Source organism: Arachis stenosperma, chromosome 1, assembly GCF_014773155.1.
Source record: "Arachis stenosperma cultivar V10309 chromosome 1, arast.V10309.gnm1.PFL2, whole genome shotgun sequence".
In the NCBI taxonomy this organism is placed as follows: Eukaryota; Viridiplantae; Streptophyta; class Magnoliopsida; order Fabales; family Fabaceae; genus Arachis; species Arachis stenosperma.
In genome coordinates this window covers 133,038,422-133,064,312 of record NC_080377.1, presented here as the reverse complement: position 1 = coordinate 133,064,312, position 25,891 = coordinate 133,038,422, and the positions used below count along the sequence as shown (strand labels likewise).

The window sequence follows — 25,891 nt, the reverse complement described above, 5'->3', positions numbered from 1 at the left end:
GGACTAATGTATATGATTATATAGAAATAATTGATGAAGATGATTAATGTAGGTTTTGTTGGATCATCTATCTGATTATACGAGAGAATGAAGGTAGATTAAGTAAGGGCAGGTATTAGAGGTTGCATAACAAATCCATGGTGATGGATTATTAGATTGGAAATATAAAGATTGTGTGACGTATAAATATAAATAATATCTATATATTTGTGTGTTGGTGTGTTGGTTGAAATGTGGGGGAGAAGAGAGAAGAACAACGCTGTCATTTCATTTTCTTATCTTTGCTAAATCAATGACACCTCATACTTTTCACTGAGCAAGCAAACAGAATAATATGTGTGTGGTATGGATCATAAATATTATTAATTATCATATGCTATAGTAATTATATATGGAAATGAAAAACATTTTAAAGCTAAGTGGTTCTATTGGAACTTGGAAGGATCAATTGAAAAAATGTTAGCCACTTTTGGGTAGCAAAGTAAGTTATTTTAACGTGTTATTGTATCACCAAGCCTAGCTAAGGGTTTGCCAATTGGGTCCAAGGGTACTTGTTTGTAGTTTATAAATTTTAAAAGTCTTTTGATATTTTTTATATTAAGTATCTTTGTATTAAATGAAATTTGCCTTTTATATCAGATTAATTTATTATATTCATATATTGTAATTTGATTAATGTTCAAGCTATATATTTTGCTATTTTTCTTAATAGGTGTTTTTTTTGTCATAATTATTTTAGGACAGCAATATTTTATAAATATTCGCTAAAATTAACGGGAGCTAATATGCATTTTTGGAATTATTTAGTATTCGAAATTTGAATGATGGTCGTATTTAATTGGATTTTATTAAAGGATGCCGGTTGATAGTAAAAGAAAATAGTAAAAATTTAATAAATAAATGTCTTTAGAATACTTTAATTTTAAACTAAATGTTAACTTTAATTTTAAGTATGCTCCATTTTAAGTCAAAACGAGCCATGTGACTCAACCATCAAAACAACTTCTCCAAAAGAAAACAGACAATATTCATTGCGGTGGGCGTCGAAACTGATTTTGTTTCGTTTTGTGTGGAATGTTGCCTAAATAAAAATAAACGAAATTTGTAGTAGAAGTGTGTACGCGCGATTTCAATATAGATATTCTTTTGATCAAATGGTAATTTATTAGATGTATAACCAATTGAAAAGAGTATAGGTCTTTAAATTTTTTTTAGTTAATTTTAATTATTTTTTATTTTATTTTTACTTACACTTAGTTTGAATATTTTATTTTATAGTCTCCAAGGACTCCACCGATCCTTTTAGGATCCTTTCTTTCTCTTACCTGAAGAGTATTCATTGGGCTATGATGCATATGGAGCACATCTAGACAAGGCCCAAAGCCTGGTGGAAAGGGGACATGAAGTGTTAGAGGATCTATCCTTATGCAGCCGAGGCTTGGAGCTAGTGGCAGAATTGGCTACCTCACAAGAAGTGACACTCGGGTTTAAGTCCTATGAGAAAAAATATAAATTTTTAAATGAATTCATGTAGTGTGTATAAGTGTGTTGTGTAGATGTGTAATACATAAGTAATGTCTAGGATTAAAGGTTGTCTAATCTATCTGGCAAAAAAATAAAAAGGATCTATCCTTATTAAATTTAATTTCAAATTTTTCTAAATTCGGATACAATTATTCTTCACATACAAGTTATTTTATCACACAAGCTATTTTGCAATACAAATCTATACAAGTCTTTTTTCTCTAAACCACCGTCACGTGCCTGTCTACACACGTTCATTCCATGCGCCTCTTAATTTATCAGATTTCCATCAACGCGCAAATATATAACTTCCTCTTTCAAAAGGATTTCGTTTTTTTTTTTCGAATTTGTCTGCATTTTTTCTTCCTTCGTTTTTGTGCATTCTCTTTCATCATTTTCGTGCGTTTCTCTCTGTGTTCTCTTTCTTCGTTTTTTTCGATTTCCTTTGTTCTCTACGTTCGTTTTTTAAATCAAGCTCTGAAATCGCTTTGAAGATGATGAATGATTCAAGTTCAAATTGTCAGCTGGACCAGAGCGAAGTGAATTATTATTTTGAATCGAATGAAGTGCCTGAGGTGTGGTTGAATTCTAATTAATGTTTTCGTTAATAGTTTATGATTATCTAGGTGAATAATATTGTGAACCTTGCTTGTGAAAATTGTTGTTCATTATTGATTGTTTGAATTGAATGTAATGTAGTTGTTCTAATAAAAATTACTGTCCATTGCTTATCGTATTTTAAGGGGTAAATCAGACATATTTGGGTGTAATAAAGGAGATTTTGGGTGTATTTACATGTTTTGACTTGTTAATTGAAGGATGGTGAATTGTATTATTGTTTTTACTCGAATCAAGTAATAAGGTATAGTTTGAATCTAGACTATGTAGTTTGTTCATAGTTTAAGATTTTATAGTTGAATCATTTCTATTTGATGCTTATTGAATAGTTGTTATTGCATTCTATAGTTTATCCTAGATTTTAATATGGTGTATTGTGGACTTTTTTGGGTGTATTTTGCAGTTTCTGTGCGATATTGATAAGGAGTTTGTTCCAAAGGTTTGGATGACTTTTAAGACGCTTGAAAATGCTGCAAAATTTTACAAAGATTATTCAAAAGTTGCAGGTTTTTCTATAAGAGTTCGGAGCCCAAATAAGAAGGGTAATGAAATTAAGAACCAATTGATTGCATGTAGCAAAGAGAAAAATAGAAATCGAAAATATCTCCAACCGAAAAGCTAAATTCCTCAGCTGGTTTAAATTGTCCTACAAAAATTTATATACACATATTGAATGACATTTGTGTTTAGATCATTTCGAAGGTCATACCACAGAAAAAAAAAAAGAATACATAGAAATTTCATGATAATGTATACATGGGATGTCGTCACCATTTGATACACTTTTGATACATTTTCCTTTTTTTTAAAATGCTATTCGACATGTTTCTCTATTTAGATACATGATTATTTTTGTAAAGATCTAAGTGAATGTTACTTCTGTTAAGCATTAGGATGTTCTTTTTGCATACTAAATGGATGTTACTTTATACATTTTTCGAATTTTTTTGTGTTGCAGTTGTGATGTCTGTATTTTTTTTTTTAAATTGCATGGCCTTTTTTTTTTAAATCCTACTCGGCATGTTTCTCCGTGTAGGTACTTAGTTGTTTTTGCATAGATCTAAGTGGATGTTATTTCTATTAAACATCAAAATGTTCCTTTTTCATACTAAATGGACGTTACTTTATATATTTTTCGAGTTTTCTTGTGTTGCAGTTGTGGATGACTGTATTTCTTTAAGAATTGCATGACCTTTTTTTTTTAAATCCTATTCGTCATGTTTCTCTATGTAGGTACCTGATTAATTTAAAAAAAAATCTAAGTGGATGTTATTTCTGTCAAGTACTAGGATGTTCCTTTTTCATACTAAATGAATGTTACTGTATATATTTTCTGAGTTTGCTTATGTTACATTTGTGAATGCCTCTAAATTCCTTCACCATCTTCCCAAGCAACATGCCATGTTGGTTTCACTTTTGAAGCTATTACACTAACAGTGAGTATAATCAATCTTATTTTTTACCATGAAATTCTTTTTTATCAATGTTGTATCTTAAGTTCTCATGTACAAATGTCTAATAGTTTAAGATACACCATTCAAAATTGCTTCTATAATCTATTTGTATTTGCTTTTTAAATGTCCAATAATTTTAAAGAAAAAAAACTTATGTTTATGTACTTGTGTTCATATAAGTAATAGCCATCATTATTTGCATAATAGCTTGGTAATTTTCAAAGACGGTGAAAAAATAAAAGCTCTCTAAAATATAAGAAAAAAAATTTGACATAAGTAGCAACATGAAAAGATTAATTCCATACAAGGTTACAAGCTTCATTCGTTTTGCTTCGAAAGTCTGAAATACCAACTTCCGAATATAATATAACAAACACAATGAAAGTGTCAAAAGAATTGGCATTGAGGCTAAGACAAATTTTATGGGATCAAGACCATTATTTAGTTAAAAATTCATGCTCACTGATAATGCGTGTAGCAAGATTTTCATTTTTCACACTCTCTAATGCACTAAACATTTTTATGCTTATGGATCTATCTAGCTCTTCACTAGCTTGATAATCATTTGAAATTTTTTCATTGTACATCCTCCTTCTCTTTTCAAAATCTTCACTGCAACATCTCTCCCATCTTATAGACCTCATTTGTAAACAAGTCCAAAGCCACCTTCTCCTAATAACAATTGTTCTTTTATCATTCCTCTCTTTTGTTTTTTTCTTCTTATTAAAGACATCAACTCCTAGAAACTTCAATAAACTCTCATCATTACCAACTACATTTGGTTCAACTATATAAAAAACATCAAAATGACTTGAAAGTGGAGAAGGTAGAAGATTTGCATCATCATGTATTATCCAAAAGTAGGAAAGAAACTAAATATACAATATAGAGTACTTCATAGGCACCAAAAAGAAATTACTAATTATCTCAAAAAAAAATATCTAACACCATAAGAGTTTAATTCTCAGAATAATATCGATTAAAAACATCCAAAAGAAACATTCATAATAAAAAACACAAGTAAAACCAAAACTCTAAGATGGAAAGGAAAAAAACCCAAATCACTAGAGAGGAGACGCGGTTGATCAGCCGGGGTATACGTCTAGGCGGAGGTTGCTGTATCGTCGGTGGTTGCTGCGACGGTAGAGGAAGTCGTGATGGCAGTGGTGTATGGAGGTGGCTGTGGCGCGAGAGGACAATGCCCGCGTTGTTGGACGGTGGTTGTCGGTGGCGTTGCTTCCGGAGCTATTTCTGATTTCTTTCGTGGCGAAGGAGAGGCAGCTGTAGGGTGTCGCCTAACAACGTAGTTCTGGGTATCGCAATAGCTACACCAATTGGAGAGGAGTGTGGACGACACAGTTATAGGAGTGGGAGAGAGAGAAGGGGAAGAATTTCTGCGCGCAGCTATTAGAGTGAGAAAGAAAAAAAAGAGTTCTACAATTTTTAATTAGAATTTACTTAATCAACTCTTAATTATTCAAATTTTAAATTTAAAAAATTTAAATTAATTATTAAATAGAATTGTTTAAAAATTTAATTAATTTATATTGTCTTTTTATATTTTATATTTTTATTTTTTACTTTTGTCATATACAATACAACATGTCCACTCAATTACTCAAATACATTACACTATAATCTCATACACAATACATATACATCCAGTGACATACATTACACTAGAAGTTTTTCTCTAACCACTAAGGATCAAGCTTAGCGTGGTTCTCGCCTTTCTAGACTAATGGGCTGGCTTCTTTCCTTTTATGTGTGCTGACTGCTGAATCATTTTTTTTTTTTTTTTTTTTACGTTCGATAATTGATAAGCATGCTGGTCACTCATGTCTTAAAAAAAACATTGTTGGTCATTCTCTTTATGCAAGTTAACAAATCACATCCTCCAAACCGGGAAAAAATCGTTCTCCTCCTTTAAAAGATATTAAAATAATAGTTTATTTCTTTTTATTTATAAAAAATACGCTCTCTTTTTTTATAATTTTTAAAAAATTTTTTCTTTAATTTATTTTAAATTTTTTGTGTTAATTAACGTTAATTTTATCCATTTTAAAAAAAATAAATTATTCTTTTACAAAAATATTTTTTAACAAAAAATTTATTTTTTTAATTAAATTTTGTTTGCCAAAATACTTTTTAACAAAATATTTTTCTAATGATTAAATTGTATTTTTACCAAAATATTCTTTTAAAATTTTTTAATGATTAAATTATTCTTTTTCTAAAATATTCTTCAATAATTTTTTAATTATTAAATTGTGATTTTACTAAATTTTTCATTAACAATTATTTGTGTACTTTATTATTAATTTTTTCGATATCAATATATATTATTTTAACATTATATTAAAAAAATCTTACCACTACTAGTATGTATAATAATTCATATTAATAAATAATTTGTTTCATAGAACTATTGAAAATTATTAATAATTTTATTAAAATTTAAAAATAAGTTGAGATGGATAAATCCCAAATTTAAAAAATTAATATATCATTCTTTTACATCTTTACAAAATAAGTTCCTTAATAATTAAAAAATTATTGAAAGATATCTTAGAAAAAAAATTTAATTATTAAAAAAAATTTAAAAAATATTTTGGAAATAATACAATTTAATCAATAAAAAAATAATTTGTTAAAGAATATTTTGGTAAACAAAATTTAATCACAAAAAAATAAAATTTTTGCTAAAGAGTATTTTTGTAAAAAATCATTTATTTTTCTTGAAAAATTGGTAAAGTTAATGTTAGTTAACATAAAAAATTTTAAATGGATTAAAAAAAGAGATTTTTTAAAAGTTATAAAAGAAGAGAATGTACATTTTATAAATAGAGAGAAGAGAAATATTATTTTAACATCTTTCACAAAAAAAAAGTAAAATTAAAAAAAAAAAACAAATCACATCCTTTTTTTTTTTTTTTTCTAACTACTCTAAAACACACTTCTTTTAAAGGTGGTGGCATCAAGCAACGTTTTGATAATTGCATTACACTAAAGCAAACTGATTTCTAGGCTTATCAATACAAAACAATGAAACATTGTGCATCGAAGGGGATGGATGGTGAACTCATCATGAGATAAGTCAATTCTGCAAATTATAAGAAACTAGTAGTAAGATATTTTTATATTATAAAAGTTTTATTACAAATTCTTAAACTAGACACTTTACTGAAAATTGAAAGACAATGTTGAGAAATACACCTACATGAGACAATAGCTTTGCATTAAATCATTAATGTAATAATGGTGTTATATGAATAAAATTATAAGTAATTCACATTAATAAACTAATATTCATCCAATTTTACGCGAATCACCCAAAATAAAAAATATAACGTAAATCACCCTGATCATATCTTTATCCAAATCAAATAAATCATACTAAATTTAGTTTTTTATATAAATCGAAACAATCTGATTCGATTTATATATATTTTCATGTTGTCCTAATAAATCTAATCAGACTATTTCGTTTTATGTATGCATGTATGTTATTCTAATAAATCTAAACAAAATGATTAGATTTACTAGAACAATATGCATACATACATAAATAGAAATAGGGTGATTAGATTTACTAGGACAGCATGCATATATATATAAATTAAATCTGTGTGTTTCAATTTATAATATGTAATTTGAGAAAAATAATTAAAATACTATATCAACAAAATTATCATTTAATTTATAAAATTAAATTTAAAAATTATTTTTTTAAAATATTGATACACTATGCATAAACATACATTATGATTTTTTAAATAAATCTTTTATTTATGGATATAGGTAATTTATAACATATTTACTAATTTTATAAAAAGTGTATGTTATATTTCTTTAATATTATTTTTAATTCAAATTTTTAAAATTAAATAAAAGATATCAATCATTAAAATAATTATATCATTATTATTTATAATTAAATAAACTATTTAAATAATTTTCATATTAATTTAAATATTTTCAAATTAATATTTTTATTCAACATGTTTAAGAACAAAAAATATGAGATTAATTAAATCGATAAATATTTATTTTTTTAACTAATGATACCAGATTTGAGTCTTAATTTTTTAGAAATAAAAAAATATTTTGTGATATTTTTTAATAATGTCTTACATTGTGTAAATCAATTATTTTTCAGAGTTAAAACAAAAGAAAAAATTCCACCATTGGGAACCAATACGTCGTTGATTCAGCATTTGATAAGGTCAAACAGCCATTTGGGCAAGGAAATGTATCTTTGAGATATCATGTATTCCAAACTTAAATTTCTATTATCAATTTTGAGAACCAAGTTTTCCATGATTAAATTAAGATAACTAATATAAAATTTTAAAATTCTTTCATATCTTGATGAAACGACAAAATATTAATCAATAAAATTAGATGTCTAAAGATTTTTTTAAATTAAATCTCCAATTAAATCGTTGCGTGGTTTTTCTTTTTTAGGAATGTGTAATTGTTGCTTCTTCTTTTTTCTTAATTATCTTTTTTTTTTTACATGCTTCTTTTTTTAACTTTGTCATTATTGTTGCTACCATCAATCCCGTTATTATCATTATTGTCGTCACTGTCACTTTCTTTGTCTACTACTATTTTTTCTTTTTTCTTCTTATTCTCCTTCATTAATCATTATCATCATCATTATTATTATTATTGTCATCTTTTTTTTTTCTATAAATATTTAACAAAAATATTAAATATAGAAATTTTAGTGTACAATATAAAAAAATTAGTATACAACTATATCAAATAAATTTTTATATTATATACAAAAATTTCTATGCTATATTTATAAGTTTGTGTGTCATGTACAAAACTTTATGTATTGTAATTAAAAATTTATATGCTTTGTAACAAAATTTGTGTGCTTTTTAGTAAAATTTCTGTCTTTTGTAATAATTTTTTTGTGCTGAAAAAATGCAAAAATAAAGAACTACATGATAGACGTGTATATTTTTTGTTAGATTTGTATCAATTTAATTGGATATGATTATCAAAAATATTGATATATATAGCATAACTAAATATTAATATTTGCCATCGTTACTCCTTTGCGTCGAAGACTATTCTTCATTGTTTAAGAAATTATCCCAAAAACAGAATTGTTTGGGATCGATACAGAAATAATTTCCAACTTGATCTTATGCAATGGATTTATAGAAATAAGCGGAATAATGTCTTTCTCTTTTTTGTTGTTATTTGGTAGATTTGACGATATCATAATAATGATATATTCAATAATAATGACTTATTGACTACTAATAAAGTGATTAATTTTATTCAAAGTACATCTAGAGAGTTTTACTCTATTCTTTTTCATAAAAAATCTTTAACATCTTCTATATTAGTTTTTCTTTATTCCCTTTTTTTCTTAATTCGGTCAAATTAAATTCAGATAGATACTAGTCTTTTGAAATAGTAAATTTTAGTTGTATTTTGGATCATTCAATTAGTGGTTGAATTAAACGGTGCATAAGATCTCTTCCGCTAATGAGGGTTTTTAGATATGAAGTTCATGTAATTTAAAAAAAGTATTGTTTTGGCTATAGAATGTGATTTCAAATAAGTTATTGCTTAAAGGCTTTTTAATCTAATTCAAATAAGAGAGAGTGACCATCTTAGGAATGAACATGATTTGATTATAAAAAAAATCAGGACTTCTTGTATGTTGATTGGAATATATATAGAGATCAATGTCATTCAAAGAACAACAAACAATGCTGCTGATCTCATGTTTTGCAGCAATTGATGATAGAGAGTATGTGGAACGGTTTTTTCTATGGCATGAACATCACGAGCTTCAACATGTTATTGAGAATAATTTGTTTGTAGCCTTTTAGGCTTTGTTATTTATCTCTAGACCAAAAAAAAGCGACAATATATCTATCTAAATGTCTCGTAAATAAAAAAATGCATCTTCTCAGTTTTTTTAATAATTGAAAGAGTAAAATGTAATTTGTTATCATTAGTTTTATAAGTGGAGTCAAAAATAAATATGAAAAAGAATAATAAAAAGTTAAAAATCACATTTTACACTCAATTTTTTTTTTAACAATGGAAAGAATCTATTTCCTATAAACATTCATAATTAATTCATAAGGATATCCAATTTTTAAAACCTCTAAAGTCAGAACCACACAAACGGCTAATAAATTGTGATAATTTTTTTCTATAGGTTAATAAACTGTATTAATAATTAGTTTATATGTTTGATTTTGTTATCGTTTGGATATGCTATTATTTTCATAATTAGGTAGCTAATATTATTTAATTTTTTTAATTTTAAATTTTAAATTCTAAATCATATTCTTAATTCTAAATTCCATTAAACTCTCAATAACATAATTTTATAATAAAAAATGAACTAATATTAACTAATTCAAAATTGATTTTTTAATACTAACTTAATCCTTTTTGTATGTATTTTGTTAATATATATTTTAAGAATACATTTTGAAAATTAAAAAAAAGAATGTATTTTATTAAAAATTATGAAAATATTTTTATTTTTTTAACACATTAAATGCATAAAACCTTAAAAAATATTATTATTATTATTATTATATTCTTGAAATGTACTTTTGACACAAATTAATCTTTTTGTTTTTATGATTAGAAAAAAAAAACCCAAAAAGGAAGAACAAAAAATGATTTCCTTTTTAGTCCATTGATTTTTTTCCCTTTGTCGGAAATCTATAATTATTAATTTATATATTAGTACTAATTAAATGCTAATTGAATTACCTAATTGTCCATATCACGTTGTTGGTTGAAGAAAATAAATAAAACAAACGGCGTTGAAAGTTGTAAGGTACAGAGGGTTCTCTAAAGTGATCGGTTTCTTTTCTTTCTACGAATCCAACCACTTAGAATCCGCAAAAATCGTGCGGGTTTTTTTCATTTCATAGATTTGCTTTCAATCTTCACTGTCTCCACTAAGCGCTTTCCATAAATTAAATATCAACACCCAAAAAAAACGTTTTCTTTTTTCTTTTTCTTGTTTCGTTTTTCTCATTTGTTTTCTCCGCTTCCAAAATTTGGCACCAACCCACCAACGACTCTCTGTAGCTTTTTAGTTTCTACATCTCATCCTGAATTCTTGATCCATTTCTTGGTTTAACTGCTCTAAAGTTGCTATCTTTTCTTTGTTTTTATTTGATTCTTCAGAAATTTGTTCAGTCACATTGGTTAGTATCTCAGGGACTTGGAGCATTGCTTAATTTTTTCCCTTTTTTTAATTATTAATTAGTTCTGTTCATTCTTTAAGCTGGATTTTCCATCTATCTACTTGTGCAGTAGTTTCTTTGTGCTAGATTACTGAAAGGTAGGGTTTTTCCGTTGAATCAGAAATTTTGGTTTTGATTGTTATTTTTCGTGGAAGTTGAACATTACATTATTTAAGCTTATTCTTGTGGCAATACATTGATGGAAGGTTTTTCACTTTTCTGTTTAATGCTGATGATAGAAAGGAAAAGGATAAAAAAGTTGTTTGTGGAGTTTAGGTATTGATTTTTGGTATGTATGTGTGGAAGGGAGAGGGAAAATGGATTTTTGGGTGGTTGTAGCTGGTGCTGGAGCTGGGTACTTAGCTAAATATTGGAAAAGGGTTGCAAAGAGTAGTGATAGGTCACCTCATTTATCTTCAGAGGATCCCAATTTGGAGAACTGTGAGTCCCCGAGAAGCTCCTTTCGCGGGCGAGCACTGAGAGATAGATTGGGGAAGAATGTTCCTTTGGATAGAAGGATTTCAGATGCGAACTCAACGGATGGTCTTTCGACTCTAGATCTGGCTTCTAACATAGGGCTTGATGGTGAAGAAGTTAGACACTTGAGGACTTTGAATGATGGCGATGTTCCTTTTGGATCGAATTTAACAGGTACATTCACAGCAAATGGGAACTATCATGATATTGAAGATGGAAATGAGCAAAGCTCCAACGTTAGTAGCCATTGTGGTTTCCTGCATCCAAGTTTGCCTAGAAGAGAAGTGAGTTCTATACTTAATGTAGCCGGAAATAAAACATCTCTTAGAACTAAGCGTAGGCGTGTTCATACTAGTAGACCAATAAGTTCACTAGAAAGTTGCTTAGTGGCTCAGCTATACAAAGAACATGCTGATATTGAAGAACGCTTTGTTACTTCTGTTTCGTCGCCATCTAGGGCCACAGGGCCGTTTCATGTATGTGATAGAAGCCAAAAAATTAGCAGCGCAGACGATGATGATTCTAGCTTTGTGTTTATTGGAAGTGAAGAAAACAAGTTGCTCAGGGAAGCCAGTCAAGTGAAAGATGAAAATATATTATTTGGGGTCCCGCCATTGCCAAAATTTAGATCATCCAGTGGTTTCAGGAAGATGAGATTTAATGCAAAAAATAAGCAAAGTAGGAGAATTTGCTCTTTTAATGGTGTGCTAAATGGAAAAGACGTCTATACTCAACATGGTATTGTTTCTTGATACAAAACTACTCTTTTAGATTTCCTGCATCTTAAGTATGTGATTTATCAGTAGTCCACCCATTCTGATATCAAATTGTTGAGCTTCATCTGCATTGTTTGGTTGATTACAAAGAAAACAATAGTAAATTGTTCTATTTTTTTCATGCAATCCCTGCAGAACATGATTTATATATTAGCAGCTATCTGAAAATCAAATAAATTTTTAACTGTTCAAAAATGTTATAAAGTCTCAGGGATTGTTGATTTTTTTTCCCTGTTTTAATGATTGTGTGAAGGAAATTATGAAACAAGAAATTTTTCTTCCTGTTTTTTACTTCCAGTCTTCACCATTTCTCTTCTTAAAATCTTGAGAAAAGAAAAATATGAAATGAAATATAGAAACCAAATAGGCGCTTAATTTCTCTATGCACAAATCTAGTTATCATGAGAATTTGGGCAGTCTCATTATTCCTTTATAAATGGATGTTGCTTTGGGCCAAAGCTAGGAAGAAATTGCTTCAGGTCCATATGTTCATTATCTGCAATAATTAGAAAAGTACTTGACCTTTGTAGTAAGATCAAATACAGTATTGAGAACTTGACTTTTTAAAAAATTAGGTTGCTTAACTTCCTGAGTTTATATCACGTATCTGATACTCAATTTGTAATGTTGTGTGTTTTGCTTTGATAACTACTATTATTGACACATGTGTCATTGTCAGATGCAACATTTCTCTTCAGTCTTGGGATTTCTTTTGGTATATTATCTACCACCTTGGCAAATAAAAGAGAAATGGACAAGTTGAGAGAATTGCTGAAGAAGAATGAGAATTTGGTTCAAGATCTACAGGAAGAACTTGACATGAAGGATTCAATGACAGTGAAGGAGTTACATAGTGAAAACTATGGTTCACAGGATACATGTGATCATTCCTTCTGCGATAAGGAGCTAAATGGATTTTCCCCTGAAAAGCACACGGATAACTCTCCAATAACTAACCTTAAAAAAATATATGATGAGAAGGAAGATGAAAATTCAGAATGTATGAGCAAAATTGAAGCGGAGCTTGAAGCCGAACTTGAGAGGTTGGGGTTAAACATGAACGAATCTAGCCTAGATAGAAGACTGTCTGAGCTTGTCGAGGTAAGCATTAATTTTGTTTCAGTTTGTAGTAACAACATAATTGTATAGGGACATAACATTGTCCTTTCCCCCTTATATTTTACATGCTTTTTTGTACTTGAGAGTATCAGCGCAACAAATGCGTCGGTGGTGTGTTAATGTTGCCAAAATTAATGCAGGTTGATGCTGACTTCGTAGCAGATTTTGCTCAAGGTGAGTTGCGAGCTGACATGGTCGACGGGGAAGATTTTGATCTCCCAAAATCAAATGAGGACGCCAGCGACCCTATCATTGTCCCTGCAAACTATGCAGTTTCACCTCATGAACTTAGTTTGCGCTTGCATGAAGTCATCCAATCAAGACTCGAGGATCGTGTGCAGGAGCTTGAGCTTGCCTTACAAAATAGCCAGAGGAAATTACGTGTTATGGAATCGAAGCATGCAGGTAGTTCTCAAGAGTATTTCCCAAGTTGTAAACAAGCATCCTCCTTTGCTAAAGGGAATATTTTGACCTACGATGACTGCGACCCTATAGCCGAACCCAGAGCCGCAAATTTATCCAGTGAAGCTCTAGGTGAATACAATGAGGCGTTTGAAGATTCAATCAAGATAGATGAGTCTGAAGAACATTCACTACCAAGCAACTATGACAGTGCCAACAAAGGACGCTCGCATATACATGATTGGGACGTGTTTGGGGAGGATCAACATGGTGGAGGAAATGGTTCCATGACTCAGTCCCCTGTCAACGGAGAGAGACTTTCGATGGAACTTTCTTCAAGTGACGTGTTGATCTTGGCAAGGCAAAGCTCTAGTGTTCAGGGATTGGATGATGTAAGCGGAGATGAAGATTGTGATTGTGACTCCGAAATGGAAAGGCAATTGATAAGGCAAATTGTTGAGAGGACCAAAAAGGGTTCTCCTGCTCTTCAAAATGCACGAAGGATATTGTATTCTATGGATGATGACTATGATGAACACTGATATCAGATGCTTTTAGGTATGTAGGAGTAGAAAGAGGGTATTGACTTTCCATTGGGGGTTATAAATGTTCTAAGGATCAGTATAGACTATAGAGTTAGTTAACTGCATGTTCCGGGCTACACTTCCTCAGGGCACGGCAAATTTTCCATTTTTTTTTTGGAAATACACTGGCATTACATAAAAAATGTGAAAGAATTATTCAGCTTTTTATAGTATTTTTTTCTCGTTGGTGGATTTAGTTGAGTCAATCTCAACAATTCGCAATTTTTAATATCGTTCGAATCACAATTAGCAAATAGCAGACACAAAATAAAGCAGAAAGTACAAAACGTTACTTGATTCACAAAATCTAAAAAGAAAATGAGAGAAATGATTCGAGTAACACAGCATAAACAAAATCTCCTAAATCGATAAATAACTATTTCTCCCAACAGTCTTGGATTATTGATGTAACAATTCACTGATTTACATGCTGTAAAAAAAATCTCAATTTGGTCAAATACCAAATCATCTCAAAATGAGCAACAAAAATATGCACCATTCTTAACGAGAGAAGGAAAGGATGATGCATAAGATCGGTACATAAACTATCTTCTCTATGCATTGCTGATTGAGATAACATGTTTGGATTGCACATCAGATTTTCAAGTCCTTGGAGATTATATAAAGGTGTAGGCCCTAAAGCACTAGAGCATAGTAGAAACCCCAGGAATACAAGTCTCCCATCAGGCCCTTTTGGCAAAGTCATCGGTATCATCATTGTCATCTTTGTAATTTCCTTCGACTAAGTCCATATCGTCGCCTTCAATGCTGGTTTCTTTGTTATCCAGTTGGCCACTACTGCCATACCCGGATCCCTCACTTCCATCAAATCCACCAGCACTGGCATAATTATCACTGCCACCAAAACCAGCAGATGTTTCATGACTACCTACACCAGCAGCAGCATCAAAACCAGGAGCACTGCCATAGCTATCACTTCCTCCACCACCAGCAGCAACACCAAAATTCCCACTGTTACCACCATAATCTCCACTGCCACCAGCACTGCTACTTCCAAAACTGTCAGGAGTGGAATAGTTATTGTCATAGCCACTGCGACCATAATTGCCACCAGATCCATAGCCGCCTCCACCGTAACCTCCAGCAGCATTGCCACCATAACCGCCACCGCCACCACCACCACCTGGAGCACCATCATAAGGAGAGTTACCGTAAGCACTTCCATAGCCAGCACCAGCACCATATGGTGCATTGCCATAAGAACCACCAAAACCACCACCTCCACCGCCAAATCCACGGGGCCTTTCATTAGCATAATTTACCCTAATCCGGCGACCATGAAGATCCTGAAACATTACAGATAGATAACAATGTTATCATATTTCTAGCAATCTAAATTTCAAAATTAAATAAGAAAAGGTTAGTGGAGAATTTAAAATGTCAAAAGATATCAGATGGAAAGCATAACCAGGAAAGGTGTACACATGCATTGTCACAAATAAGTACACAATTTACCTGAAAACATACACAGACTATATATATGCATTAAAAGTACACAACACTAAACAAGTTATGGTGTTCTTGCTGAGGACCGTGTCAGCCCACATCAAGCTACACCAGTGACCACAATCTAAAGGGAAAACAAGAAAAGACTAAAGAGAAACATTGTTTCAAACTCTAGACAATCTAGAATACAACACTGTTATTAAATAACCAAAATATACTCTGCAAATTCCCACAAACTGAATGGCATGTATACATAAATACAGAAAGTATACATGAACAATTTGCAGAATCTGCTGTAACCAATGACATTCACGAGATAATAATACAATGAACATTGAACAACTAATATGAATTACCTGTCCATCCAAGGCTTGAATAGCACTTGATGCCTCCTCAGCTGAACTGAAAGTAACAAAACCAAATCCCCTGGATCTACCACTATCACGATCCACAATTATCCTTGCTACAAGTACAAAGAGCACAGCAGTTAAGAACCAATGTTGAAGAGTAAATTAATATAGACAATTTTAAAGAACCAAAAATCATAAAAGCAAACAACATTAAGATAACAAAAGAAGCAAGTGGAGGAAAAAGAATCTTATGTACCATCAACAACTTCTCCATATCTTGAAAATGCCTCCCTCAAACCTTGCTCATCAGTAGAATATGAAACACCTGCAACAGAGGAAATGTTAATATGTATCTATCCATATATCAATATCTATTATATTATTAGTATCAGCTACATTACACCAAACATAAAACATGATGGATGCAACTTATAAGGTATTTCAAACTTGAATGCACCTCCAATGAACAGTTTTGAGCTTGGAGCAGATGACATGCACCGTATTGCCTGGAAAATAGATGGGGATGAGAGCAATTCTGAACTGATCTGCTTGTTTGCAGCATTTCTGAGTAAATTCCCAATTCGACCAAAGAAAGCCATCGTTGGAACCTGAAGTAAACCGTAAACCTTGATTATTATTATGTTCTATATATGGTATTTCAACATCAAAAAACCAGATTGCCGACACATATGAGACGAAAACAAAGAAGTGCAGAAAGAAAAATTAGCCAAATTATTTACTTCAGCTTGTTACACTCAAACTATATAAAATCATTTCATTGTTCTTGTCCTAATCAATAACATAAATTCAAAAGCCAGTCATCTTTAACGCTTTCATTACCTAACTATTAGTTTCAGAGAGCTGTCTATCAATCAAATTTCAAGCTCCTTGATCAAACCCTTGCAATAACCAATGAAATAAAACCAGCGGATTGAAAACCAAAACGAAAAGAGATATATCAATATCATAGGTAGCATAGCAAGATCAATATTCTCAACTTGTCAAGTGCTGGGGAAGTAATACAAATAAACAACAATAAATTGAATCGGAAGATGAAGAAAGAACAAGGCGGAGATTTAAAAAAATATAAACGAGAGCAGCACAGTGAAGAAGAAAAAGAAGAGAATTGGAGCCTGGGACAGTACCTTTGTAAAGTGCTAAAACCCTAAGCAGAGATATTTTTAACCTTTGCTGGAAACTGAAATTGAATTGAATGGGTTTATGTAAATGAAATTCAGAACTAAAAATCCTACGTGGAGACCTGGGGAAAAGAACCGATATCAACCCTTGATTTCGGTTCGAGAATCTGCAGCCGTCGATGCTAGTAATTTGCATGTTTTATTTGGGCCTCCGTAAGAGATGGAGAAAGCAGGGAGAAAGGAATTTGTTCAAGCTTTGATAAATGAGAAATGTTAGGTAATTGAAATTTATTGTTTTTTTTTTTTTCGTGTGAATAAATTTATTGTTTTTTTTCATCAATGAACTATTTTTTTTTTATATGATGCAGGATCTAAGGCCCAAGACAAACAAACAAAAACTAGCCTACAGAGATTCTTAAGAATCTAATTCCTTATGAAAGAAAAGGTGGGGCCTCACCAGCAACAATTCTTTGCCAGTGTATGTATGGGCAGCAAAATTGGGTTCCCAAAAATATGGCAGACACGAAGCAGGCCTGGCTTCATGAGAAGGTTTTTAATTGCACGAATTAGAGAGGTGCAAGCATGGAGTTAATTCGTCTGATTATGGATAAGATGGAGGGAGCAGGCTGAATCAATTTCCACCACATATATCTCCCATAACTCGGCTGTAGTTATAGTCATTTTTCCAATATTAAGCATAAAGTCCACAACGAACCGGCCATGGGAGTCTCTCAAAAGATCCTCGCAAGCTCCGTTCTTTGAGGTGGTGAAAAAAAATCCATCAGAGTTCAACTTAACCCAGCCTTTTTCAGAGGATTCCCAGCCCATTTCCTTAGGTAGCGTTTGGTGGAGAGACAGAGACAGAAAGACTGAGACTGAGAGATAGAGACTAAGAGACAGGGATTGAAATAAATCTTAGTATTCTGTTTGGTGCAAAATGGGAGACAGAAATTGAAACAAGAATGAAACTCTAATTTAATTTGCACAAAGGGTAAAATTGGAATTAATTAATTGAAATGAAAGTATTTTATGTATAAAATGTTATTAAAATTTCAGTCTCCATATCTAAAAATTTTAGTCCCCTGTGTCCCTATTTTTTGGAGGTACTGAAATACTGAAATTTTAGAGACAGAGACAGAAATTTTAGTACCAGTCTCTGAACTAACAAACACGATACTGAGTCTCAGTCTTTCGGTCTCTGTCTCAGTACCTCAAAACAAACACTACCTTAATAATCGAAGAGGCGAGAATTCTTCTGTTGTGCTTTCTTAAATTTAGAAAACTTTCGTAATTTTTTGCAAATTTTTGCTAATTTGCGGTATCTCTGAGCTTTGAACTTCTCCTTGACTGAAAATTAATTCCTTTCTGTTCCTCCAAGCAATGTTGCAAGTGATGATGATCATGATAGGTCAAAAGGTCCCATCTCTACTCTGAGTAGTTATACAAAGAATATTTTCCAACCAGCTATGGAGATTCTGGTTGAAGAATCACCCTGCATGCTACTGTTGATGCTGCTAATCCATGCTCCGCGAATGTAGTGACAGTCTCGCAGAATATGGAGCAGCATTTTCTCCTGTCCTAGACATTTAGGACAGCTTGCATTACTAGTAAAACCTCGTTTGCCTCTTAGGATTCGTCAATAATGTATTGTGCATAATAAACCAAGTAAACGCCTTTAATCTTTGAGAAAATTTAACTGTCAAATTTTCTTAAAACAAGAGTTTGGAGGGTCCTCATTATCATAAAACGCTTTATAGGCAGATTTAACAGTAAATACTCCTGTAGCATTTGGCACCCAAGCTAGAGAATCATCTTCTAATTCTGGCTAAGGTGCTTTTATTATATTCATCAACTCAAGAATTTTTTCAGGGAGAACCTACTGTAACAAGTCCCAGTTCAAATTACCATCTTCCTTGGCATAAATTGCTGTTTCTCCTTCGCTTTCTCATCATCTATTTAAACAATCACAAACTGTTTTAAGGAAGCTATACCCGGGATCTAATGATCTTTCTAGAAAGAAATATTGCTGCCATTGCCAATTCTCTAGATAATTTGAGTTTTAAACTGCTCCCATATCTTAGCAATGTCTTTTCAGGCATTCGAACAATTCAATTTCTGGTGCACCTTGGGGATAAAACTATCACCACGTCTATACTTAGATCTCGTGATTTTGACTCCCAGAGAATCTCTATTAGCAATGAGTTCCCAAGCCAGCTACATAAGAAATAGGTAGTTAAAGTCTTGTGCCTTCCATATCCCTATTCCACCGTTGCTTTTGGGCTTGCAAACATCATCCCAACTGATAAGGTGGATCTTTCTTTTTTTGACTCGTAAGAAGAGATGTTTCTCTCTAGGAAGCTAGAGCTGTGACCTTAAGAAGAATACGGTGCTTCTCCGATTCGCAGAGCTTCATTCGATCTTTTCATTCCATTTCAAACACGTTACAAACATCTTTAGAGTTTACAATCTTTCTTTTCTGTCTGGAACCAAGACGAGTGTGTTGACGAAGCCAATGTCTAATCCCACAAGAGAGGGTTGTGGAGGATATGTTTTGGAACTACAAGACAATGCAGAGGCTAGGAAAGCACCAATAAATAAAAAACTGGTAGGGAAGGTGTTAACAAGCAGAAATCTAAATTCAACAACAGTAAAAATGTCCATAGACAAAATGTGGGGTAACCTTCAAGGTTTGGTCATCTCCAACACAAGAACAAAATTTTATATTTTTAATTTCAGCAATCAAGAGGATGCCAATAGAATTTACAATGACGGTCCATGGCGGGTGTTGGGACATATGTTGCGCTTGCAATGGTACAGACCCGAGGTGTTTGAATATGAGGTAAATTATAATCTTCTTCCTATTTGGATTCAAATACATAGTTTACCTCTAGATAAGATAAATAGAGAGAATGCTGTAAAGATAGGAGCTGCTGTGGAAAGAGTGATTGAAGTGGAGGATCCATTTGTGAAAGGAAATCTACTTAGGACCTTCTTAAGAATAAGGGTAGAGTTGAATACCCTTGTTTCTCTAAAAACTGGATTTTTTTTAAAGGAGAGAAGGAAATTATTCGTAGGCTACGATAAAGTATGAAAATTACTACTATAACGGTGAAAGGACTGGGCATGATATGAGGGTATGCAAAATAGAAATGGCTATATTAGTTGAAAATCCAGAACTACCAAGATATGGTCAAGTCTCTCAGTTGCAGGATTAAGATTGATTGCTACTTTAACTGCAAGGTTCGGCATTCAATTACAGAAGCAAAAAAATAGTGATTGAGAGAACCAGATTTGGGAGGCACGTGAAGAAAGCCTTCAGAATGGAGACTCCAAGCAAAAGAAACCAAGAGATGAGATAGGGTCAAATCAACAGCAGGGTATGCTTGCAAAAGCTAGTATGATGAGTGACAACCAAGTGAGCCTGGAGGATATAGCTTAAAGACAAAGATCGAGACACGTGGAGGAAGAAATTGCAGTTGGAGAAAATAGAGAGTTAGATGAAGAGAATGCGACTGGAGAGGGAGATATGATTTATTGGAAAAGCAAGAACGGGTAGAGTACGGACAAAGAAATGGAAGTAGAAGGAGGATATGAAGTAGAAGAGGCTGATGTCATGATTTGTCAGAATTCTTTTCAAGAAAGATCTAGAAAGGATGAAAGAGAAAAAAGAGTTAATGAATACATTGGCCTAACCAATTGGGCCTAAGTGGGAAACACAAGTCTCAAATGAAGCATATTGAGCTAAACATGAAAATATTAAAAGGGAAGAAGGCCTTGGAGATGGAGGTTATGGAAGTGGGATGGGCAAATGATAATAAAAATTCCAATATAATAGGTCAAAACCTTTCACTAAACACATTAGTAGAGGAGAATACTAGTCCTAAAAACATAAGGAAAAAAAAAAAGAAGACACAAGTCCATGGAACTGAAATACGGGAGTGTTATTTTCTGGAACTTTTCGAGTGATGATGATAATGATTATAAGATAGAAACCGACAAGGAGGAGAAGTTACCAGAGGCATTGGAGATAGAACTGGTGCACGGCAGTAACCAAAAGCTAAAAATCAAGAGAAAATGAGAAGAGATTAGCCAGCAAGACATAATAGAAGCAAAGGCAAGTATTGATGAGCAAGGAAATGAAGAAGAGATAAGAGAATCATAAGGGAACAAGTCAATGAAGGTGAAAATTATGGCAGAATGGGTTTATACAAAGATGTTGTTGGGAAATATGGACACAAGGCTGAGGAGACGGGCCTAAATATGCCCCACCCTCAGCCATGAGTATCATTAGTTGGAACTGTCGTGGGATGGCGGCTCCTACAACAGTATCCGAATTGTGTAATCTGTGTAGATAGATAAAGTCTGCTATGATTTTTTTATGGAAACTAGAGCTAAACAAGAATTTATCAATAGAGTTAAGAAAAAGTTACATTTTGTTAAATGATAAATCGTTTTGTGTAGAACCCTGGAAAATGTGCGGCGGTCTCTGTCATTTCTGAAATAATAAAGTTAATGTTGAAATTTACTCTTGGACCAATAATTTTATTAACGCAAAAGGGAATAAATGGATCAACCACTTTGTTTATGAAAATCTAATTTATTCACAAAGGAAGAAGCTGTGGAGAGAATTGGTATCTAATAAGGAGGATCTGTTGACTCCAGAAATGTTCATAGGAGATTTTAATGATAATAAAGCCAAGAAGAGAAGATTGGGATGCATCCAAAACTAGTTAGTCAAATGATGGAGTTTAGAAATTTTGTGAATTATAATGGCTTAATGGACTTGGAGTTGCAAGGGGAAAAGTTTACATAGTTCAGTAATCTAAGAAGTGGGTTCATCACAAGGGAGAGGATTGATAAAGCTCTAACAAATTGAGAATGGCAAAAATTGTTCCAACATGCCAAATTGGAGTTCTTGCCTGCAGTGAACTCGGACCATTGTCCTATTGTCTTAACACCGAAACCGAAGAAAAAATGTAAAAAAGTTTTCAAATTTAAAGCTTTTTAGGAGAATCACAAAGAATGCGAGGAGATCGTTAGAAAAGGGTGGAATAGGAGAACAAAGAGGGACGTCAGATGGGATAGCTAAATTGAGAAGATGAATAACTGCAAAAAATAATTACAGAGTTGGAGTAAAAAAATATTTACTAGAGCGGATAAAGAGATAGCTAGGCTACACAACAAACTTCAGCATCTTCCAACAGCAAATTTTTCAGTAAATCAACAAGAAAGGATAGTGCAAATTAAAGAAAGAATTAAATAGTTATGGAAACAAGAGGAGATGTATTGGAGGCAAAAGTCAAGATTAAAATGGATACGATTTTGGGACAAAAACATAACGTTTAGCATGGGGCGTTTAAAGGCACCAGGTTCGGGCGGACTCAACGGTTTGTTTTATCAGAGGCATTGGAACGACATAAAAAATGAGGTATGTGATGTGATTAGAGAGTTCTTTACAAAGCAATCATTACTTGATGAAATTAGTGAAACAACGGTAGTCCTTGTTCCCAGGATTAAACAACCAGAAATCCTGAACTACTTTAGACCTATTAGTTATTGTAACTTCTACTATAAGATTATTTTAAAGATTCTAATAATGAGGCTGAGAAAGATACTAGACAAAGTGGTGTCCTCGACTCAAAGTGCCTTTGTAGGAAGGAGGTTAATTCAAGATAATATAGTGATAGTTCAAAAAGCACTACATAATCTTAAAAGGAAAGAAATGAGGAGATCAGAAAACCTAGCTATCGAGTTGGACATGAATAAAACGTATAATAGAGTGGAATATAATTTCTTGAAAAAAATGTTAATGGCTTCGGATTCACTAGGGATTGGATGCAGCTAGTCATGAAGTGCGTCAGGAGTGTGAGCTATAAGTTCAAGGTGAATGGAGAGTTGTCACAGAAGGTGATACCCCAAAGAGATGTTCACTATTCTTATAAACGAGGCTCACACAAATGGGGTTATATATGGTTTCAAAATCACACCTAATACCCCTACCATCACTCACCTTCTATTCGCAGATGATTGTATTATTTTAGTTGAGGCAAAAGAAGAAGAGATATACTAGATCATTTTGATCCTGAATAAATACACTAAAGTATCAGGTCAACGCATTAATCTAGAGAAATCAAATATAATTTTTAGAAAGCAGGTATCGATACAAGTAAGAGTGAATATTGAAGGAATACTTGATATAGCTATATGGGATAATCTGGAGAAGTATCTTGGCTTACCAGCTCAATGGGGGAGATCCAAAAATAGAACATTGGTATGGATAACAGAACGGGTAATGAGTAAGTTGGAAGGATGGAAAGAAAAGTTATTAAACCAAGCAAGGAAGGAGGTATTGATTAAAGCAGTAGTTCAAGCAATTCCAACATATGCGATGAATGTGGTTAAATTTTTTAAGAACTTTTGCCAGAGATTAAGTGCCAAAGTGGCAAAGTTTTGGTGTGGGCAAAGAATGCGTGATACATTGGAAAAGTTGGGATAAGTTAACTATGAGTTAAAAAGATGGAGGTTTGGATTTCAAAGATTTCCATGCTCAGAATTTAGCTCACTTGACCCAGCAAACTTGGAGGATTGTAGAGAATTCGGAGTCTCTGTGGATAAATTTTTTTAAAGCAATATACTTTTCAGATTGTTCTTTTTAGGAGGCTCGAAGGAACACAAAAGCATCCTGGATGTGGAGCAATATTCTAGAGGGGAGGGATTTTTTTGGGTGAAATGGTAGATGGAATATTGGAAATGGGAGAAAAGTGAAGGTGTGGGAAGATAACTGGATTATAGGTTCCAAGAAAATTTAGAATGAACAACATAGAGAGGTGCAATTTATTAGTGAACTGATTAATCCAGGGGAGGGGTGAAATTCTAAGAAGATCAATTCTATCTTCACTTTAAAGTTAAAAGATAAGATTATCAAAACTCCTATTAACTTATTAGAGATGAAGGATTGATTGGTGTGGTCATATACTTTGGATGGATCCTACTCTATTAAGTCGGGCTATTATGTGGCAAAGAAGCAACAAATAGAATTAAAGGGGGGAGAAACGTCCACAAGTAGTGATCCAAAGGAGTTGTGGGCAGAAATTTAGAAGATTAAAGCTCCTCAAAAAATAAAGATATTTGTGTAGAAAGCTGCACATAATATTATTTCAGTGAATGAGAACCTGTTTAAAAGGAGAATTGCTAAAAGTCTTATGTGTCAAATTTGTAACTTAAAAATTAAAATCATAGAACATGTTATTCTTTTGTATTTCTAGACAAGAGTTGCCTGGTTCGGTGCCCAGTGTTAGAATACCCAACTACAAACACAATTTCATCATATGAAAAGTAGGTTCTAGAATGTATTAAGGAAATCAGACGAAACATAAAAATAGCGCAAGATGTTTTAATCAGCAGGATAGCCTACCTTAGTTGAAAAATATGAAAGAGCATAAACCAAACAGTATTTCAGAAAATAGAGATCAATCCATCCAACACAATTCACAGAGCAAAAATGACAGAGATACAATTCGTAGAAGCAACACAGGATAGGTATATAGAGAATCAACAACTAGTACAAAGAAGAAGTAGAACCATTACCTTGAGACCCCCCTCCCAGAGCCTTGGGTAAAGGCTAAAGTTAATGCATCCTTTAGAGCAACAATAGGGATAGGAGTCACTGCAGTGACAATCGAAAATAGTGCAGAAAATCTTGTAATGGGGGCAACAACAAAAATTACGGCGTGTTCTAATCTAGTAGCAGAAACTTTAGCAATCAGACATGCCATTATTCTAGCAAAAAAATGGAGATGAAGAAGGTGTTAATAGAATCAGATAATGTAATTCTAGTGCAGACGTTGAAATAAAAAAGTAAAATAGGTGAAATTGATCTTATTACATTGGATATTTTTGAACTCACAAAAGGAAAAATCAAATTTGGCTTCACATGGATCCCAAAAGAAGAAAATTGTCTTGCTCACATGGTTGCAGCATTGGAGGCAATGGGAGTGCTGGAGAGATCATGGATAATCAGACCGCTTTTAGAGATAATTGTACAAATTTGTAAAGATGCACCCAGCAAGTTAGAACAGCAGAATTGTAATGGAGGAGTAGTGTTAGCGACGGCGGCATATTTGCAGTAGATGAAGGTCTGCCTGGGGGTTACAAAGACACATATACGCAGACTAAAGACGGAAGATGAAGTTTGAGAGCAAAATTGAAGGCTCACTAGCGTTATACCGTTCTTCGACTCCCAATAACGGCATCGTCTTGGAAGAGGAGAGCCACTCTCAGTGCAAAGCAGTCTCAGCCTCATCCAAGCAAAACCAGCGTGATTGGACCCATCTCCTTGCAGCAAGCAGTGTCAAATTTGCATCCCTTATAACTTGTAATTTGATAAGAGTATTAGATAGGTAGTTGTGCCTGTGAGTTCACATGAAAGAGAATTAGTTTGAATGTGATTAGTTGAAGAGTTGGAGCGCTGAGCGTGAGTGGAAAAGAGAAGAGGATTAGTTGTTCTTGTGGTTGGGTCAGGCTTGTCCGACACTAACCCAATCCAAAAAAAATTATCAATACTATTACAAACCTCTTTGGGGATCTTCATGGTTTGTATAACATAGCTAGGGATGACCGTCTAAACAAATTATACTAACATCGTAACGTGCATCTTCCTGCTAAGGAGAGAGTTTCTATGTTCTAACTTGAGAGTTTCTTCTGCATTTTCTAAAAAAATGGACTCCAAGTAGGG

At 32.6% G+C, this 25,891-nt stretch overlaps 2 protein-coding genes across 3 annotated transcripts; one reads left to right on the top strand and one right to left on the bottom strand.

Annotated features, from left to right (window-relative positions):
• Positions 1–10,434: 10,434 nt before the first annotated feature.
• On the top strand, positions 10,435–14,369 carry LOC130936524 (uncharacterized). Its single transcript, XM_057866613.1, has 3 exons — positions 10,435–12,058; positions 12,776–13,197; positions 13,356–14,369. The coding sequence occupies exons 1-3, from the start codon at positions 11,161–11,163 to the stop codon at positions 14,157–14,159; spliced, it is 2,124 nt and encodes a 707-aa protein (XP_057722596.1). The 5' UTR covers positions 10,435–11,160; the 3' UTR covers positions 14,160–14,369.
• A 193-nt stretch (positions 14,370–14,562) lies between these two features.
• On the bottom strand, positions 14,563–17,235 carry LOC130936511 (glycine-rich RNA-binding protein 3, mitochondrial-like). Of its 2 annotated transcripts, XM_057866603.1 has the most exons (6): positions 17,164–17,212; positions 16,859–16,917; positions 16,476–16,626; positions 16,275–16,343; positions 16,025–16,131; positions 14,563–15,508 (listed from the first exon to the last, which is right to left on the bottom strand). In XM_057866603.1, exons 3-6 carry the CDS (start codon positions 16,615–16,617, stop codon positions 14,885–14,887), a joined length of 942 nt encoding a protein of 313 aa, XP_057722586.1. In that variant the 5' UTR covers positions 16,618–16,626; positions 16,859–16,917; positions 17,164–17,212; the 3' UTR covers positions 14,563–14,884. The 2 variants fall into 2 exon arrangements, with proteins under 2 accessions (XP_057722586.1, XP_057722576.1); XM_057866593.1 differs by lacking the exon at positions 16,859–16,917 and having other exon boundaries at positions 17,164–17,235.
• Positions 17,236–25,891: the final 8,656 nt, after the last annotated feature.

Coding starts and splice junctions, on each gene's coding strand:
- LOC130936524 (XM_057866613.1), top strand. CDS start 11,161: ATGGATTTTTGGGTGGTTGTAGCTGGTGCTGGAGCTGGGTACTTAGCT. Junction 12,059..12,775: donor AGACGTCTATACTCAACATG/GTATTGTTTCTT, acceptor TGTCATTGTCAG/ATGCAACATTTCTCTTCAGT. Junction 13,198..13,355: donor GACTGTCTGAGCTTGTCGAG/GTAAGCATTAAT, acceptor AAATTAATGCAG/GTTGATGCTGACTTCGTAGC.
- LOC130936511 (XM_057866593.1), bottom strand. CDS start 16,617: ATGGCTTTCTTTGGTCGAATTGGGAATTTACTCAGAAATGCTGCAAAC. Junction 16,132..16,274: donor ATATGGAGAAGTTGTTGATG/GTACATAAGATT, acceptor TTGTACTTGTAG/CAAGGATAATTGTGGATCGT. Junction 15,509..16,024: donor TTCAAGCCTTGGATGGACAG/GTAATTCATATT, acceptor GTAATGTTTCAG/GATCTTCATGGTCGCCGGAT.